At 34.2% G+C, this 15,155-nt stretch overlaps 1 protein-coding gene across 3 annotated transcripts in view; it reads right to left on the reverse strand.

Moving 5' to 3' along the window:
- Positions 1-15,155, reverse strand: part of CSMD1 (CUB and Sushi multiple domains 1) — a 1,051,612-nt gene that overhangs the window by 486,092 nt on the left and 550,365 nt on the right. For all 3 annotated transcript variants that reach the window (XM_031504428.3, XM_021551131.3, XM_085576363.1), the window contains one exon: positions 6,737-6,944. In XM_031504428.3, the coding sequence (XP_031360288.2) occupies positions 6,737-6,944 (208 nt within the window). The remainder of the gene's footprint in view (positions 1-6,736; positions 6,945-15,155) is intronic.

The raw sequence follows: 15,155 nt of genomic DNA on the forward strand, positions 1-15,155 counted from the left end.
ACCATTTAACACAGGAGGAAATGCTGAGGGAGAATGTAGAAATAGGACACATTTGTGGGAGTGAAGGGTGCAGCAGAAGCATAGGTATTGCCAACAACAAACAGCTAGGAGAAACCCAGAGAGACAAGCATCAGTACAACGGCAGCAACTGACAGTGTGGGGAAAAGATTTATTCCACTGAGCCTTTTAAAGGGACAAGATATTTGCCATATTACTTATTTTGGGGATTTTTCTGTCATTTATTCAATTTTCAACGTGCAAATCCCTTCTGATGATACCTGCTGTAGTAAGACTTTGAATGAATTATGTAAGGAAGAAATTTGTTAGTAAAATATATTTAATTAACAGAATTTTCATTCTAATCAGGTAAATAAATAAATTATTAATTAAAAAGTCAGCAATGTTCCATCTGGATCACTACATATTTCAATAATTTTTTCTTGAAAAGCTCTTCATACAGGCACACAATCTACATTGGCCACTCACCTTAAAATTTCTTTGTCCCTCCAGTGTATCTTGGGGGTTTGGAAACTGAATAGTGCTGTACGGTGCAATTTGTGTTCCTATATATATTTAAGAGGTTGTGTTCAAGTGCTAGATAACTTTATTGATATTTTTCACATCATAGATTATGTAATTTTACATGGGAACTGGAAACTTTGCAACATGAAAGTCAATAGAAAGAATTTGAGGGTAACTATGTGCCACTGGTTTTCCTGAAAAAAAACTGTTCATGGCAAGTCAGATGGACAAGTTATCCAATAGAGAAGCTTAAACTATTGGTTCCCTAACCAAAGCATCTAATAGGGGAAATCCAGTTAAAATCTAGAGAAAGGTAAGAGCTCCCAAAAACTAGCAGGCAGCAAGAGAACCCTTTACCAGAAACTCCAAGACAAGCATATAACTTTCCAGAATTTCCCTGGTGACACAAAAAAGGAATGATGGTCATGATATCTCTAAAGAGGCTAAAAAAGTAATCAATGACACAGAAATTAATAAAAATTTAATAATTTCCTCAAATGAAAAGCTGGACTCTAACTACCTTCCCTTTGTTGCATGGCCATGGCATACCTTTTCTCACCTGATGGAGAAGAAAACAAAAAATAGTGCCTTATATCGGCACAGGTATGTCCAAGCCTTTTTCTGGTGTAGAACTATTTTATTGCAGATGATCCACAAGCAATACATCTTTTAACAGCAAACCAATAGATGGTGCTCTTCAGCTGTCTAATTATGCAATTCTGAGCTAAACGCTCAGCTCAGATGTCTGCTCTACTGCCATACATGTCCATCAAAAAGGTGATCTAGACCACTCCATTACCTCATGCATCACTTTGCTATAGGCTGCTCACAAGGAGGGTGGTAATTAAGATAACAACAGATCTATAAACAGGACAGAAAGCATGCAAATTTAAATCCTACTGTTTTGAAATGTATCTGAGTGTTTGGACTGGCAAGTTTAGCTAAGAAACACAAAATATCCAGCTGTCATAGGAGTTATTCATTAACACAGAAACAAGAAGTGAGTTTCAAATTACTCCAGGTACTTATGTCAAATTGTATGCCAAGATTATAGCAATTCATTAGTGCTGCTTCCAAATCACTCTCATATCCACATAAATGTTTATGGCCTTTCACTATGATATTGAAATGATTTATAAGGAAGTCAGAAAAACCTTAAAGATAATTTTAAATAGTATTAGGAAATTAATTTAGACTAAAAAGTATGAAGTGTATTTCATTCTCCTGCATTGGCAAATACTGACAAAAATGTGAAGGATATTAATTTTGGATTTAAATTGAAGCACAGTAAGAAAGAATCAATATTGTAATGTCAAAGAGAAAAAAAGTATTTTGAACAAAATTTGTTAAAAAATAGGATTCCTCATTAAAAAATAATAATTGAAGAATTATTCTTAGTGTCATAATCACTTTTCATGCACAGTATAACAGTCTAGGATAATTTTATGATTTTTTAAAAATTATGGCACAGTCACACTTACATGAAGAAGCCTTACATGAAGAGCTGGACCTACCTATGTCCATGTGAATTGCTCAGCTTTACCTAACCTACACATAATAATAAACAACCCCAAACTTCCATCTCAAGGAGGAGTCTTGACAAAGATTAAATTCAATAGGATGCTCTACCTAAGCAATAGATTTCTTTTTCAAAATTGTGTTCAGCTAAAGTCTGGATTTCCAAGATACTTGAGATACTTCTTAATACTATCTTTAGATCCAAATTTGATTTAATTTTTAGTACCATATAACTTATGCAGATGTATGAAGGGACATGTTTAGAAGTATTCTAAAAATTATATTCAATGTTCAGATTATTTTTTTTTATGTTCTAATAATTAGCAACACAGGAACCCTTCAGATTAAAAAGATCAACAATTTGGTGGAGTTGGAGACTGGCTCCACACATAGCAGAGGCAATCTTTCTGTTATGCTCTCAAAAGTACTGTTTGTGGCATAGCAAGCAATAGCTTACCAACTCAAAATAAACTTATTTTACACCTAAAGCTCCTTGTGTAATAGCAATTTAAGAAAATTACTCAAATTGAAAAGATTTCTTTCACCTATAGTTTAACTGATAATATTTCTACTTCTTTTACAGATTAAAAAAGCTTTTCTATGTCCTTCCCATTCATTTTGCACTGATGCTCCTCTTTTAAAGCCTGTTGACACATCTATTGATTCAAAGCAGAATTTAAAATGTGGTCACCTATATTAATTCAAGATCCAGAGCTATATAACTGTTCTCTAATTAAAAAAAAAAGGCAAAAAAAGCACTCAAAGCAAACAAAAAATCTCTAAACAAATGAACCTTGAATAGCCTTAGACATTCTAACTGTATCATGCACATAAAAGAAATAACTCTTAACTCTTTTATAAACTAATTCAATTAGGATGGGCCATATGAGTGATTTTAAAAATAAGAAAATGTAAACAAATGTCTTCTTCCTTATTAATGCACCAGAAAATAAATAAACAATCAGCTATATAAAATGGAAATTAAGTGAACATTTTATAGAAGGTTTAGAAATGTGGCATAATACTGACATAAAAGTATTAGGATTATATAGGAGTAAGATGTATAATCTATATAATTAGTATAACATATGTTATTATGCATATTTTCTAGATACATCAAATTACTGTCCTTCAGCATTTAGATTCCACTTGATCTTGTATTTCCATTGCTGCACTTAAAAAACTACATCCATCCTGCTGTTACTGCAATCATTCTGGAACTGCTTCTAACCTTGCTGATATGTTTGGAGAGGGTAATCCAGACATATTGCATCATACACCAAAAACACTAAAGAATAATCAGTCTGAAACTACTTTCCTAATTCTTGCTCTCTTTCTAGCTTTTACAGTACTCATATATGTGCCTTTTTTCACTTATTCCACAGCAAGTATTCCTTTAATAGAAAAAACAATCCTAATTACCAGACTGTTCTAGTGGAATATGTGACTCCTAATACAGAATTAATGTCTAAAGCTGTTGACATGATTCCAAATACAATAAGAGGGAGCAATTTAAAAAAGTCACATTTTTAGATGATATCACCCCTAGACCATTAGTTTTAAGAATGGAACATCTTCCCATTTAAACACACAGCTGATTTTAGCATATTACAGAATGCACTACATTTAGCATGGCTCTAATGTCGCTATGGTAACTCTTCTGGCTTAAATATAACTGAATGTGTAGCTTCATTCCAAGTTCTCCAATAATCCTTTAAACATTTCTTATGAAACTCCCCATAGCTTCTCCAGGTTTTCATAGTGATCCTGTACAAATCCTGCGCTGGTATCACTGATACCACTACTGCTCATGGTATCTTCTATGACATGGAGACTGGGATAAAGCATGCCCACAGCAAGTTTGCTGATGACACCAAAATGTGTGGTGACATTGACCCACCTCAGGAATATGATGCCATCCAGAGGTACTAGGACAAGCTCAAAAAGAAGTGGGTCCATGGAAAACTCATGAGGGTCAAAAATGCCAAGTGTAAAAAATGCCAAGTGTACCTGGGTCTGCACAACCCCTCATATCAATCCAGGCTGGGAGATGAACAGATTGAGAGCAGCCCTGCCAAAGAAGGACTTGGGAGTGCTGGTGGATGAGAGGTTGGACATGAGCTCCCATGTACCCTGAAAGCCAAATTGTGTCCTGGGCTGCATTAAGACACCATAACCAGCAGGGCAAAGGAAGGGATTCTGCCCCTCTGCTCTGCCCTGGTGAGACCACACCTAGAGTGCTGCATCCAGCTCTGTGTCTCAGCACAGGGAAGACATGGACCTGTTCGACCAAGTACAAAATGAATGAAATCTTTAACATTTCTCATATAAGAAAAGGCTTAGAGAGTTGTGGTTGTTCATCCAGGAAAGAGAAGGCTCTGTGGAAATCTCTTCTCAGCCTTTCAGTACTTAAAAAGAGGTTTACAAGAAAGAAAGGAACAGATGTTTTTTAGCAGAACCTGATCTGATAGGACAAGGTGTAATGCTTTTAAAGAGGGTAGATTTAGTCTACATATAAAGAAGACATTTTTTTGACAGTGAGCATAGAGAAATACTGGAAAACGTAGCCCTGAGAGGTGCTGGATGTCTATGCCCAGAAACATTCAAGGTCAGGACTGAGCAACATGATCCAGTTAAAGATTCCTTGATCACAGTAGAGGGGTATTACTAGATGGTCTTTAAGTTTCCTGCCAACGCAAATTATAGTATGATTCTATGATCTTAGGAACACACAATGAATCCGGGTTTTAATGATCAGTGCTCAGTAATGATCTGCAGCATACCACAGAAAACAAGAAAAATGTTGAGATTGAATTCTAGGAGAAATAAAATTCTTATTATATCTCTGTTCCAATGTAAAGCAGACCAATATTGCATGAGATCAATGCAGAATGTTTCCAATGCCTTCTGCTCATATCCTACTTCATCTATTACCAGAATTCAAAAGCACAAGTATGTTGTAAAGTGTCTAGTAGTCTCTTAAACAAAAACAAGTCGACATACTTTTACATTTTGTAGCAAAACTACATTAGTCTTTCCCCTTCAAGATTTCAGTTTCTAATCCTTAGAACGAACCCCTAAGAAGAAAACTTTGCATTAATGATTGTTGTGCATGTCTGTGCATGAGTGAGAGGCAAAGGGGTATTCACACATTGTACTTCAGACATGAGCACTTAATTTGATACCAAGCTGCTTCATTGACTGCCATTACAATTTTGCGCATGGGGAAATGTAGGAAAGTAATCTTGTGATTATGCCTTTTCCTGGTCTTAGAAAATTGAGTGCCACACACAATAAGGGGTTTTACCTTGGTATTTAATAAGGATCCTTATGGTGCACCATTTTGCCAAGGTGGAACGTGCCACAATGCACGCACATGATAGATTGTGTATACAATTTACAGAATTTACAAATTAGCACATCTAACAAATATACTCCAATGGGAGGCCTGGATGAATGGTGTGATACTCCTTCATCTTAGGAATTCCCCCCTGGATGGACCAAATTTTTAGTTTACAGGACATGTTCTAGAGAGGACCTTGGTTTCCCAAGATAGCATGGGGTTTTCCAGCCTCCAGCTTTGAGGCCTTTAGGGTGTTTTGTCTCTTGGCCTAACAAAATACTAGGGCTATGCTAAGTTATCAGACTTAAGGAACTACAAGTATGCATACTAAGAATACTGAGGATACATAAAAGTTATATAAAAAGTATATAAAAGAAAAGGCAAAAAAATCATCTTGGCATCAGTGACGTAGATCTACATGTGTCTTTAAACTGAAGTTTGTACATAGTTGTCAAGAATAGTTACCACACATTTTTATTGACAGATTTTCAAAAGATCAGATGCTAGCTAAAACTTCACAATTATAAATATATATTTCACTGTCTAGCCTGTTATGACATCAAAATAATAGTGAGATTGTTTCCTATCTCTAGAAAGGCATTCTGAAGATAATAACCATCAGTCATCTGTGAGAAGATCTACATTTTTCTAGGCTAAATTTTCGAGCAATGGTGCATATGTCAAGCACAAGATATTTTCAGAGATGAAAAGCCTGCATGTGTAGGCTGCAAAGAAATTATAATACAAACTGTTCCACAGCTTAATCCATTCCCACAGGCAAAACTATAATATTTTACTTAGTATAAAGAACATAGATTTGGTATTACAATTACTAATCCCTAATATTTCTAAGCAAACAGTTTTAACATCAGCTAACATAAGATAGTAATGCTTGCATACATGCGTACACCTAGTGAGACTGAATTACAGCCTGTTTAGAATAAGATGCCATCTATTAGGTGTCTATATATTCCTGTTTTACTCAGGCTGACTTTTGTTCTCTTTCCTTGCTGAACTACAATACTATAATATGTCATTCAAGACACAGCATCAGAATGTTCTTATACCAAGTTCAAATATGTAACATGAATTAAATGCTCACTGATAAGATACTGTACAAATATAACTCTGGCAGATGGAGGAAAATAAGAGGAAGGACAAAGATATGGAAAGAAACAGAAGGAAACTATTTTTATTTTCAATTCTGAAAGGTGAAAGGGACCAGAAAAGAAACATAAAAAATGGTCATTGCTAATGGGTAGAAAATATCTTAAATATCCTCTGACATTTTTTCAGTTAGGTACCAAAAAAAGAAAAACAGGAAGTGAGGTCTTTAAAAGATCTTTGACTTACCATATTGATGGTGCTTCCGTTCCACTGATCTCTAGGAAGTCATATCCTTCCTCTAACTGGAAGTCAGTGAAGACCAAAGCAATGGTGTCTCCTGGTTCAGCCAATATGGTCCAGGTACAATCAGCATTATTTTCATACTCAGAAGGGAAGTGTGGACTTGAAATAATTCCACTTGTCCCACGTAGTGTCCCTCCACAGGCTCCTTCAGCTGACAAACAGAATATCAATTACTAATGAAGCAGCACTTCAAAAAAAGTAAAGCACTATCCTTGTTTCTGCTATAAACCCAGACCTTCTCTACTCACTGAGGACCCATAAATATGCACACACAGAAACAAAATATTGTCCAGGTGAATGGAATGTAATATTGCCTGGCCTTTAAGCAGCAGATGTTTTTGGTTTGGGTTTTCTGACTTTTTCCCTGTTGGTGTCACTCCAGCAACAGGCCAAACAAGAAAGAAGTTTATCAGGGACATCTTTTATGAGCTGGATAACCTGACCCTGCAAATGTGTGCACAGAAGAAGCATAAAAAAGAACTGGGCAACAAATCATGGAAACACAGTTAGACTTTTTGTGATACAAATTTTAAAATATTGAACAATTATTTTCTTTCATTTATTTCCTATTAAAAAAAAAAAAAAACAAACAAAAAAAACAGAAAGAAATTCCTTTATTTCTCAGTGTCCTAAACTAACATTATACTGTTCTTCCTCTTTTTTTTTTTTTTTTTTTTTTCATTTTGAATCAGGATGTTTACAGATGACAAATGAATTCAGAAGGTTCTGGTGCCAGATGGACCTTCCAAGGTTCATGCATCATCAGTTAATAATGTATATTTTTAATTACTATTAACATTTTTTTAAAATTAAAAGCATAGGAATTTTCTCCTAAATCTTGAATGTTATTTAATATTTTTCAAAGGATTTAGCAAATGTCTTGTATTTTCCTTGCTAACACCAAGAAAATATGATCATCCATACCATTCATTGACATAAGAAATTAAAAATTCATCAGGTAGCTTTTGCTTTTTGATAATGTGGCAATGAAAGCCAAAGAAATAGTAATTAAAAATATTTCTGCATAGGAGAAGGATCAGAAGAGAGGCAATTGTTTTTATCTCAGTTTTCATCTTTACTTACTGCTACTATCATTAGGTATTTGCACACTATAAGTGCACGTGGAGATTCAAAACCACATAGCTTGGCAAGGTACATAACACAAGGTACTTATAGTCTAATTAGGATAATAACTGAATAGCTAATTAAGACAACAGAAAAGGGTATGAGTAGAGCTGCTCTTCTCAATCATAATTGAAAGCCTGTCAGTGAAAGTGTGTTTTAAAGGAATATTTGAAGAAAAAAAAGGATTTGTGAATCAAAGGAAGAATACTGGGTCTGGACATTAGAAAAAGGAGACTATTTAAAGGCGCTAAAGAGCCAATAAGTGACAGAAGTAAAAGGAAGAATTTAAAAAAAGACAGAAACAGAAAAATTTCTTTAATGTTTAAGTAATGTATAGAGCATTAATTTGACTAAAAAGAAGAGAGAAAGCTGCTGAATGTCTCAATTTTTACACTTCTACATGCAAAAGTAAATTTTGATGTACACAAATATAACATAACCTTGACTACCAAAGCCTTATTGATTTAATTTTTGGCACACAAATTTTCAGAGGAGATCATGTTTCTTCATTAAATTTCATCTCTTACATTCTACATCCTGATATTTATAAGTGTTTGTTCCTTTTAAAAATGAAGGATTAAAACTAGAATAGACTTTCCTAAAAGATTTCTTTTTTGTTGCTGAAATCAGGCCATTTCTGTGATTCCTTCCTCAATTTCTGTTTTTTTATACAGTGCATATTGAAAGGGCCATTGTACCACTGAGGAATGAAAGGGGGAAAGGAAGTGAAAATTAAAGAAGAATTGAGTTTTGTTACTGAGTGTTATGTAAAATGCCTCTTTTTTGCCCAGTGTTTCTGTGTGTGTGTGTGTGTGTGTGTGTTGTGTGTGTGTGTTTGAGGGGATTTTTGTTGCAGTTTTGGGTTTTTTTTGTTTCTTTGTGTTTTGTTTATTTTTTAAATAACTTTCTAGCCCTTCATTTCAGATCATCATCCAACCCAGAAAAGAAAAAACAAATTAATATCATACATCCTGTACCTGCACTTTTAAGTTTCAGTTTCTAGCACATGACAGTTCCACCTGTATTCTTGAAAGCTAGCAGACAGTCTTTTCCTATGTAGGGTAACCAGCAAGATAAGGAAAATCCGAAGTCACCCATATCTCTTTGGTAGTAGCTGCTACTGTTAAATTTCTGTATGACAGCATCCTCAATTATACCATCTCTCACTGTTTATACTGATTTTAAGTAACATACTAGTGTTAAATACAATACTCTTCACTGCTCCTGCTACAGAAGAGCACCTTGAATAATCTTTGAGCTCTAAAGCTAAGACTTTTGCAGCTGAAATGTTGTTTATTATTACTGGCAACCATATACAAAAATCTAAATTTATACACTGTGCATTACCAATGACGGCCAAAGGAGCTCAGACTACTACACTATCTGCCCAATGGGATGCATAGCCTTTTAGTCTATTCACAACACCATTCTGAAGAGATTTGCAAGAAGTCAAGATAACACAGAAACAGAAAAAGAATATTGGTCAGCTAGGTAAGACCACAGAAACCAGCCTGAACCAAAGAGTATTTTTTCTTTGACAGGTGTGGGTATTTCCTTCATCACAATTGGAACACAGGCTAAGGCAACCAGACTGTTGAATAGTAAAGCATAATGCATTGCAGGCAGGCAGGTAGATGTGGCCACATTGCTCACAGGGTAGGACATAAACTGTCTGGTCTTACACAGCTGGTCCCAGAGCAAGTTGGCCTCCTTGGACCGATCGTCATTTTTGGCCACAGCCTTCTCTATGTTATGCTTTTGAGAGAGTTACTGCTCAGGAATCTCAGCGCCTCAGTGTGCTTGCAGTAATTTGATAGCAGATAGTGCCTGAGGCTTCATGAATTCAAACTCTATGTGATTTACAAATTGCATTTTAAAGTGTGCAAGTAATTAATTCCAAACACTTATGGTTATTTTCAAGTTGTAAGCAACTGCACAAAGTGCTGTTTGTATCAGCATAAATGACTACTTGAAGTATAAAGCTACAAACATTTGGATCTCTCCGTAGTCAGGAATTAAGTGATCTGAATTTAGAGAATATGCATGTCATATAAAGTACACATGCAAAAACATATGGCTGGCACCACTTGACAAAAAATATGTATACTGTATAGATGTGTAGCTTAGATAAAACAGATAAACATATCCATCAAGTTTATGCATGCAAAAAAATGAGAAGTACCACTATGGAAGTCAATGAAAAACCTTTCATTTTTCTTCAAGCTAGAAATAGTAATTCCACCAAAAATAATAATATGACAATTTTAGTAAGCCATATTTTGCATAAATGAATTTTGCTACAAGTGAGATGCATGCCTTGATAAGCAGATAGCCAAGGATGAAGAACAAAACCAGTATCTTAGAAAACTTCCTTTGAATTGGTTTTGGTGCCTTTTTTGAACATTCAATCATTTTTTACAGAACTTTCTCTCGTCACCACACAAATGCTTTTCAGAGTGCAGTGTTCTTTATTCTATGTGCCTTTTTTAATATACCACATAATAAAATGCTTATGCAAATAAAATAATATTTATTGCATAATAAAAACAAAGCAGAACAGAGCAAAAAACCTTAATACTAACCTAACCTTTCAAATTTTATTAAGAATCTTTCAAAATTAACTTAGAATTTGAATTTAAATATTTTAATTGTCTTTTCCACTTGAAGTTTATATTGAAAACTCTTCAAGTGGAAAATCACATTACTACGCTACTCTTTGAAAATAAGTGATAAATATATAGTGGTGCTTTAAAGTACATAAAATTCATAGTAATAAAGTTTTTTTCTTCTTATGTTATTAGTAGTAATTTCCTTATCTATCACTAGTAATTGCATAGGTGCAATTAAAAATTTGAGTGATACTTTATGAATCATCATCAAATGACATATTGTCATTTTGAGTCACATTTTATAAGTCTTATCAATTAAAGAAAATTGCAGCCTTAGAGGGTTCTAAATGAGCCATGGGCCTAAATTATTTATCAAGCCTTATTAAAAGCTTCTCTGAAAAAGTTATTTCTTTATTGAGTCTGGAGAGCACATCCACGTAGAGAGATGCGGGGGTTTGGGTTGACAGCAAGTTGGATGTGAGTCAGCGGTTCCCTGGCAGCCAGGAGGGCCAGCCGTGTCCTGGGGAGCATCAGGCATCACCAGCTGGGCGAGGGAGACTGTCCCATGCTGCACAGCTCTGGAACGGGCCCACCTCAGGTACTGCATGCAGTTCTGGATGTCTCAATCTATGAAGGACATCAACCTATCTGTGTGTGTGCAGAGGTGGTCTTGAGGGCAAGACTTAGGAAGAGTGGCTGAGGTCTCTTGTCTTGTTCAGCCTGGAGAAGGCTGAAGGATGGCCTCATGACCCTCTGCAACTGCTCCAGGCAGGCAGCAGAGAGGGACATGGTGACCTTGGCCTGGGGACCATGGAGACGACACAAGGGAACAGAATGAAGCTGTGTCAGAGGAAGCTCATACTGGACATTAGGAAAAGGCTCTTCACTGGGAGACTAGCCAGTCACTGCATTAGGTTCCCCAGGGAAATAGTCATGGCACAGGATAGTTGGAGCTCAAAGAGCATTGCAATATTGCTCTTTCTTAGCCATGTAGTTTAATTTTAGGCCTTCAAGGAGTTGGAGTCAAGGATCCTTATGGCTCCCTTCCAACTTGAGACATTCTATGATTCTAAAATTTATTCAATTCTTTATTGAATGGCATTTTTCTGTAGTTTGTTTTTGAGAAAGTAGATAATTGTACTACATTTTAAAAAAATCCTCAGTATAGAGAACACATCTATGAAATAATGATGAATGACTACTTTCACAAACACATGCTCTGTATATTTTCAAAAAGGTTAGTATGAGAAATTTGGTAATAGCCTTTTTAAAATGGGACTTTAAAATTACCATTTTAAAATATCTCACTGACAAAAACATAGAAACAAGCATATTATATAAATGAAAAGTTTAAAAGAAAATTTTAGTGTGTCATTGCCAACTGTCAAGCTGCTAAACTGCAGATTCAGAATGACCAATCACAGTGTTACAATAGTGTAGCATTATGCATTCATCAGATAGCACATTTATCTAATTTAATTCCACCAGGCAGACAGCTATTTAACCATCAAAATATACACCTCTACTTCTTCATCTTTACAATTTTAGATTTTTACTGACTTTATTTTGAATGGGTAAAAGCCAACACCTCTGCTTCTTTTCTGTGTTATAAAAAATAGAAACTTGCTAGATGTTGCTTGGGGTTTTTTGTATCATCACTTGAATCCAGATGTACTGCATCTCATCTAAGTGCTCTAATCAGTTTGCCTCCCTTTCTCAATTTCTTTTGCTGTTGATCAACTTCACATAAGTTAAATGCTCATTAGACCATGCATCTAAGATTAATTTTATTTCTATCTACATGGTTGTCAAAGGGCACTTCAAAATAATTTGGATTGCTCTCTAAGTAGAATTTTTGGGGGGGTGTTGGTTAAAATTTCAGAAATTACTGTAGTTTAGCAAAACAGAATCTATTTTACATATATTAAATTATCATATTTCTCACATGAAGCTAATAGTATGTACAAAGTAGAAACACAAAAATTATTGCAGTTTATTTAGGGACTTGTGGGCAACAACTTCAGCTGCAGCATTACTTTGAACACTTTAGCTTTGAGATTCCAGTGATCTTGATCTAAGTAGACCTCAGTGGGGTCATTCCACACTTATGGCCCCTGAGAATAATGGACTCAAATGGGTAATCTTGCACTGGTTTTTATTTTGTAAACATTTTGCTTTATTTATTAATCTTTAATTATTTATTCTATCACATCAGTCTGTAAGTTATATAATATATTACCATAATATATTTTTATATTAAAGACCTATTTCTTCTCCATCCACTCTGGATATCTGATCTATCAGTCAAAAAAGTTACATACTTCAAATAATACAGAAATAGTGATGGACTAATTATATACTAGCCAGACAGCAAAGTTATTTTCTGAATTGATAGTTTGTATTTGAGCAAACTTAAAATCAAAATCCCAACTCTAACACATTTTTTTATGCAAAAACATGGTTTTAAGAGAAGACAGTTAAGAAGTTAAAAAATTAATCAGTAGTAATCTCATTTTTGCTCATATTGCTTGTGATCAGGCTGAAGTTTTGTTTTCCATTCTTCAACTTTACTGCATCATTCTGGATACCTCTGCTATGTCTTCATTGTGCTGGTTATCTCATTTTTTCACTTGTTCCCAGCTTCCAGGCCCCTTATTTCACAGATCAAGCTTTGACCTGGCATCTTTTCATTTTTTATCAGGTCCCTCCATACCTACTGCCACATGCTAGAACCAGAACATCTAAATAAAATGTGTGTGTAAATATATATCTATACACACACACACACACACAGAGAGAGAGAGAGATAAAACTACTTGTATCTGTGTCCTTAAATCTCTAGGTGTGATCTACTAGTCCTGCACTACCGTGTCAGAAATGACACAGTGTTTGCTTCCCTATTTGCTTTTCCTGAAACACTCTCTGATTTCTTTTTAGACTAGTTACAATGAGGGCTTTTTCCAAATTTCATCTCAATCTAAATACTGCACCAAATCAGATTATTCTGGAAGTGAACAAAATTTCTCAGATTGGAATCTACTATGTCACTTTAAAAATTAGAGACTATATGGTGAATATAATGAAAATATTCTCGTTTTATCATGTAATGTATCATGTATCATGGAATGTAAAATCAATAAATCATGTAATGATATAAATAAATTGATCAAATCAATGTATCATGTAATGTAAAATCAATAAGCAAAATTATTGGAAAATGTTCTTTTTATTTTTCTTTTTAATTTTTAAAATTGCAAACATGGATAAATATGGGATATTTTTCCCCTCCTTAAACTTATAAAACCGTATTTGTCTAAACATCAGAATCTGAGAAGAAATTATAACAGAATTGCTTGCTACCTCAGAAGGTATGCATAACAACAAAATCATAAATTTCTCTTTGCTATTTTTTTCAAAAACATCAGCTTTACGTCTCTCTATTCACTGTATTTTACTCTAAGTGAATCAGACTCTTTTTCCTTTCATCATTTATCAAGGAATACCTTTTTTTATTTTAGATATATATAAATATATATATATATTATATATATTTGTGTGATATTTATATATAATACATATATAAATATATGTGTGTGCACATGTGTGTGTGTGTGTGTGTGTGTGTGTGTGTAAATATATATATTTTAACCACAATATTTCTCCAATAGTAGTTCTTAAATCAGAAACCTGATAATCATTACTTGTTCCTTTTCGACTTTTCTGAAAAAGGATCTTTTTTACCTTATTGTCTTTATTTTTCCTACAATAGATGGATGTGTTTTTAATTATAATATATTACATGTTCTTTCCTTCACAGCTATTTTTATTGTGAGAAAAAGCTTACCATTGTAATATCTCTAATCCAATTTGTATTCCTAATGTTAGTTTCATAAAAATCTTGACTCATGCAACTATAATCAACTAGGGATTCTCAAAATTACTGAGAATTGAGAACCCAATTATACAAAGTTCATTTAGAAGTAGTCACATATCATAAATCAGCTATTAGTGGAACTACTGAAGAGAATGAAATTAACTTTCAAAATGTTTCAGATTGTACTACACATATTTCAACCTCAAGAAAAAGAAGACAAATGTCTTGGGTGACACCATTATGATAGCTGAGATTGAGACAACAAAGAACTTTATAATTCTCGGGACAAAACCCCTACATATTAACAGAATATAGGTTGGCCATTGATTCTATTTGAATATTTTTGTCAAGTATACAAAAATATAATTTGTAAGTGTAATTCTATATATCTGTACAATTTTTTTGTAGAAACTCGCAGTAAACTTTCCAGCTTTCTTATAATAGTTGGAATGTCCATAGCTGCTCTTAATTACCTTATGGAAAAATAGGACTAGGTTTTAATAATTGCCTTATCTTTCAGGATTTACATTTGAACTTTTCTCTGGGGACTGTTTCTTATTTCGGGGATCCAGGATTTTTATTGAAAGAAAAAAAAAAATTAAAAAGGAAAATTAAAAGCAAATGTCTTAACAGTGAAATTCTCTAAACTTTCTAAAAATTGCATTGATTAATTTGATTTCTGTTCAGAGTTCATTCAAAGTCATCAATGAACTTTCAGCACAACCACTCTCACTATGGCTATACTGCAAGAAGA

The sequence above is a fragment of the Lonchura striata genome, chromosome 3 (genome assembly GCF_050655825.1).
Source record: "Lonchura striata isolate lonStrDom1 chromosome 3, ASM5065582v1, whole genome shotgun sequence".
NCBI classification, from domain to species: Eukaryota; Metazoa; Chordata; class Aves; order Passeriformes; family Estrildidae; genus Lonchura; species Lonchura striata.